The 5,275-nt window shown below is 39.6% G+C and overlaps 1 protein-coding gene across 1 annotated transcript; it reads right to left on the bottom strand.

Annotated features, from left to right (window-relative positions):
* Positions 1-351: 351 nt before the first annotated feature.
* On the bottom strand, positions 352-1,191 carry LOC115818066 (small integral membrane protein 30). The gene has a single exon (XM_030781322.1). The coding sequence runs from the start codon at positions 1,188-1,190 to the stop codon at positions 1,002-1,004; it is 189 nt and encodes a 62-aa protein (XP_030637182.1). The 5' UTR covers position 1,191; the 3' UTR covers positions 352-1,001.
* Positions 1,192-5,275: the final 4,084 nt, after the last annotated feature.

Genomic DNA, 5,275 nt, shown 5'->3' with positions numbered 1-5,275 from the left:
AAGAGTTTGCTACTTTGGCGGTTCAGTGGAATTGGGCCATTTGAAAATTATAGATGGACACTTCTTTTTGACACAGTATGCGTGTTCTCTTTGCTGGCCTTGGGGACATTTTGGGGTGTACACCAGGACTACATATTATCATCAAATTTATGGCTTTTATTGAGTTGATCTGTTAAATCAGGTGTTGAGGTGCTGGACTACACAAAATTTGCTGTTTTACTTGTAAGCAGGACTAGCATTAGGAGACTGCTGAAATATTCTCTATTATTTTTTAATGGTAGGATTTTAATACCACAATGGCGAAAGTTTGTGAACCAACTAAGATAGTGAGTTGATCATATTTCCTCACAATTCATTTCGACACAATTTATTTACAGAAAACAAGCAAAAAAACAGGTTTCACTCATTAACTTGAGCTTTCGTGTTCATTTTGTAGGATCACAGCGCTGCATATGTGTCAACAGTAAACAGATAACAAGGCAGAGGTTTAAGTGCTGAAAAACAGAGGTTGTAAGAACATTTTGCAAAATAGCTAGTTAATTAGCCTATTGGCGTCACAGAATGACAGCACGGCGCTTAAACAGCAAAAGCAATGCAAGTCACTCGAAATATTCGGGCATGGTGATTTTCGTTGCAATGGGGTAATCAAACGCAATGGTCCCACTTAATCGAAGTGTAACAAAGGGTCTCTCAGATATTTCAAAGACTGATATATTTTGTACAACGTGGTCTCCATAATCTTTACACAGTCCCCAAGCTCATATAAACTGGGTAACTTCCGTATTCTCCGCGCCTTGTCAGGTATCCAAGCAGTGGCATGAGATAGCAGCTACGTACTCCTCTCAACGATCAGTCCACTTTTTCGTTCTTTTCATGTAGCTGTCGTATCTTCGGATCGTTTCTGAAAAGGCGTCTTAAGTCTTCGTTGCATGGTTCTCTTTTATGATCCCAGGAAAGCAGAGGGGAACGTTTCCGGATACAGGCCTGTCGGAGCTACTATATCAAAACTGTCCATTTCGTTTGCGTGCGTACCAACCGAGACATGCACAAAATCCCACGACAGTTATTGTCATTCCTAAAAGAAGAGCAACGGCATCCCCACCGTCAATTGCTTCCGCTGTATGAATGAGAGACAAAAAGAACAACCAGAGCATCACGGACGCACTTCGGTTGATCACGTTGGAAGCCATGTTGTCCACTGTAATACGAGTTGTGACGACGAGTCAGATGATCCCGCTTCATTTCCTGATTCAACTGGCCAATTAGAACGTTTTGTCTCAGGAGTCTACGAATACCGATGCTGACATGAGAGGACACAAGTCCATTTTATTAGCCAATAGAAATTGAATTTTATAATGAATATTTTTTCGTTTTTATTTGTCGTTAAATCTTTACAATAACTGTTTGTTTATTTGCTTGTTTTACTTCCTCGTCTGTTTATTCTGCAGCCCATATGAACTGTAAAATTTCATTTTCATTCTGTGCATGGTGAAAAGTAGAAAAACACATGACAGGACGAGCATAGAAAAATATTATCCAAAGTGATTTCATTATTCAATATAGACACGATTCAGGTGGCAGACGTGGAGCGGTGCTTTACATTCATTTGCGTTTATTTCTTTTATATCTACAATGGTTCATTAAGAGAATCAGACACTGAAGACGTGAAGTGTCTTAAATCCATAATGTTCTTTATTTCAGCAATGGAATGTGTTTCTTAAACCAATTATCATAAATTAACATAACCTTTAAGCACAGTTCCCAGTGTTTTTCCATCCCCTGTCAAAGCTATTATAGATTAGTCAATAAGATGATTGATTCTGGACATGACACACCAGGAAATGTCAGATAATGCCAGCTTTCTACTTGGTGACCTATACTTAGGTAATTCAGGAAATCCAAGGGAGAGTTTTTCATCATGTCCCTGTGCCTCTATCTCTCTTTCTCTCCCCTCAGTTTGTATTGTACATATTGAACACCCTCCAATTCCTCTGTGTTTAACTCATTGCCTTGTAGCACTATCATTTCACTTCATGCCACAAATTAATTGGCATATGGCACCACAGGGGGTCTGACCAGCTTTGCATCTCTCTGTGGGTGCGCTCTGGTGACGCAGAAACACTATAATTTAATTAGAGTACAGCAGCCAAAAGAAAACATTGACCTTGTAAGACTGCAGTGGCCTTGTATGACCCTCCTCTTGTCACCCTGTTTGTGTCTGTCTGTTCTTCCCAGCATACAGGTCTGTGGATTACCCAGCCTGTCCAATATCTGAAAGCAGAACTAAAGAGGCTATTTGGATGCAGGGCATGCTCAGAGGGAGATTAATGGTACTGTCCTGACCCTCTGGACAAACACTCTCATTTCTCTATATGTGAGCATGTCTGGGCCAATCATTGGCTTGGACCACAGAAGACCAGGAATGGGGCGTGGGGGCAGATGTTGATGGGTCACCAGGAGTCCAGTTTAAGGGTTCTTCCAATGATGCATCAGTAGGTAGAGGACTACAGGTGTGTGTGTGTGTGTGTGTGTGTTTTCCTTGGAGGAGGACCAAAAGTGATGAACTTGTGTGTGTATTTATATGTGTTTGCATAGACTGCACAGCTAATTACAATTGACTTCTTCTTTGTTTACTAAATCCCAAAGGTTAGGTACTTCTCTATTGCTTGATCAGATATTAGCTTAAGTTGCTGAACGTTTCTCCTTGCCTCTGGCTTTAACAGTTCATATCAGTAAGTTCAGGTTTTGACATGACATTCCCTATCTGAGTATTCTACAATCTGTTTCCTTGAATTTGTGTAATCTAGGTTTTGTCAGCCTGGCAAGCCTGAGTGCTGTTTTGAATGATTTTGTTGACTCTTCCACCTTTATGTACACTTTCCGTCCAATTAATTATGTACAGAAATAGGTTTCTCTAAAAAGAGCGGTGGTAAAGTGCCTGGGATAAGAGATTGGTGCTTTTGTCAAAGGCTGCTGGAACATCTATAATGAATTCCTCTGAGGAGACATGACAAATGGATTGTCCTGTGGCTTTTGTGCTAATGTTCTGAATGTTAAATACTTAACAGGGCTGAATCATTTGAAGGAGAGGAAGGGCGACTGGTTTGTTCTGTGTCTTAAGGGTATTTGAATTGGAGGAGGGATGCTGGGAGTTCGTTGGACATTGTTTCAATAATGTCCAACACAAAAAAATGCAGTACTGATTTCTGTATGGTAATAAGTTGAAAAGAAAAATCAATTCAGTATACAATAGGTTAATTATATTGCTTTCCAATTCTGTCCCCCTTTGAGATTTGGTTTGTTTTCCTTGTTTCTTTTGTTTAATATGTTTATCCACCAGGTGTGTGCCATCCACAGTCCCACTTCAAATCTGGTGCACTGTAAAATTTATGATTACGAATTTATGATTAATGAGTCTGAACCACTGTATTTTTTGTTCAGTTTGTGTACTGTCTGAAAGTTTCTCTTTTTTATACAACAAAGATAAATTGCATGGTTGCGGCTATGCTAGTTTTTGGTCCACGGCTCTTTTCTCTCTCTGGAGAGAAAGCTTTGGATATACCCTTACAAAACAAAAACTATTTCATGGGCTAGTGCTTATGTGTTTATCACTGGATATTTTTTCTTCAAAGGAAAAAAACTGATAAAATGAGTATGTGCTTTAATAAAAACTCTGGTTCAAACAAGTTGCTATGCAGCAAGCATTACTTAATCTAAAGCCATTGGCTGGACCACTGTCTGAAAATCCTATTGCTCAAATCTATGACATATCGTTCACATTTGGGAATTCAGATAATGTGCTGGATGTGATGGGGAAAAGGGTAATGGCATCAGTTTGTGTGCAATGCCAATAAGTATTTCAGTAGCATTTCAGTGTCACTTTGATTAAATTAGACACAACATTTTGAGCACATTGGAGATATAGCCTTAGAGCGTGTAGACAGGGCTTAAAACTTAAATGAGACATTCTGATTAACCAATGTAATTCGTGTTCATTTCTGAGGAAATGAAGACCAAATTATGGTTTTCCTCTGAAGTTGAAATGCCATTGTGTGTGATGAGTGCAGTCCTGATGTCTGTGTGCACTTAGCTCGATGGAAATGTTTCTCTCTTCAGACAGACGGAACGACATTCCGCTTCATCTGGAAACTTTAATCTAATGTCACAGTGGCTTTCCATGAGGATAATCCTGATTACTTCCAAGTACCATATTTTTAATGTTTTTATCTATTTTTCCCCCCCTGTAACACTAATGAAAATAAAAAATAGCATGTCGGTGAACACCAGAGACCAAAGGAGTTGCAGTATTGGTGCACTGCTTTGAGAAAGCCCAAGAACCGTGTTTTTTCAGAGGCTCTTAAGGGCCAGGGGCTTCGGCTGCTGGCTCTAATGGTCACTGAGCTCCTGTGATGGGAGGTTTTTATCAGGGCTCTGTCAGGCAGAAAAGAGCTGAGCATGGGGGGTGGGGGGCATCTATACTCAGACACAGATGCTGGAAAGTGTGCCAACTAGGCATTCTGGGTCATCTCATATTTGCCGTTTTTAGTTTCTAGAAGATGCCTCTTTGCCTTGTGGATAAATATCCCCTCTGAATGGATGGGTCTAGGTCTTTTTCTATCACTCCCTCCCTACTTTTTACCCCCATTTAAATTCAATGAGTAAACTAAAAGCCCACTAAGACCCTTCAGAGGCATTGCTGTATGTGTGTCCTATTGAACAAAAGGCATATCTATAATTGACAGTGCACAGAAAGTTAGCATATTAATTCACCTCAGTTGTGCAATTCTGAGCTTGTGGGTTTTATTTGCAGAACATGATTTTATCATTTAAAAGTATCCTCTAGTATGATTTTCTGTTAGAGCATTGATTAGTGATTAATTTAATATGAAATAATGCTGTGGAAAATTGTATTTCATAAGACTCAATTCAGCAAATATTTGGATGAAATGTACCTCAGCTGAAAGGAGGAGTGTTGAGCGGTAAAAAGAGAGTAACATGTCAATGGTTTTTGCTGTTTCCATGGTGACTGGGAGCTCAGTATTGCTTCCACTGTTGTGCTGTATGCGTATGAGTATCTTCTATTAAAGTTCATCCTCGACATGATTACAGTGTCAAATATAGAAGTCCTTGCCTTTTCAGAAAGGTATGCCAGTAGCATGCCTTAAACTCGTCTGCCTCTTGGAAAAGTCTTTTTGCCATTTTCTCAGAATTCGTCCAAAAGTCTACAGCTAAGCAGAAAAATTGTGAGTGAATGAGCCCTCATGTTTCTCTTACA

The sequence above is a fragment of the Chanos chanos genome, chromosome 1, assembly GCF_902362185.1.
Source record: "Chanos chanos chromosome 1, fChaCha1.1, whole genome shotgun sequence".
NCBI lineage: Eukaryota > Metazoa > Chordata > Actinopteri > Gonorynchiformes > Chanidae > Chanos > Chanos chanos.
This window is presented reverse-complemented; position numbering and strand designations above follow the sequence as displayed.

Excerpts from the sequence above, each read along its gene's own strand:
- LOC115818066 (XM_030781322.1), bottom strand. The coding sequence starts at position 1,190 with ATGGCTTCCAACGTGATCAACCGAAGTGCGTCCGTGATGCTCTGGTTG.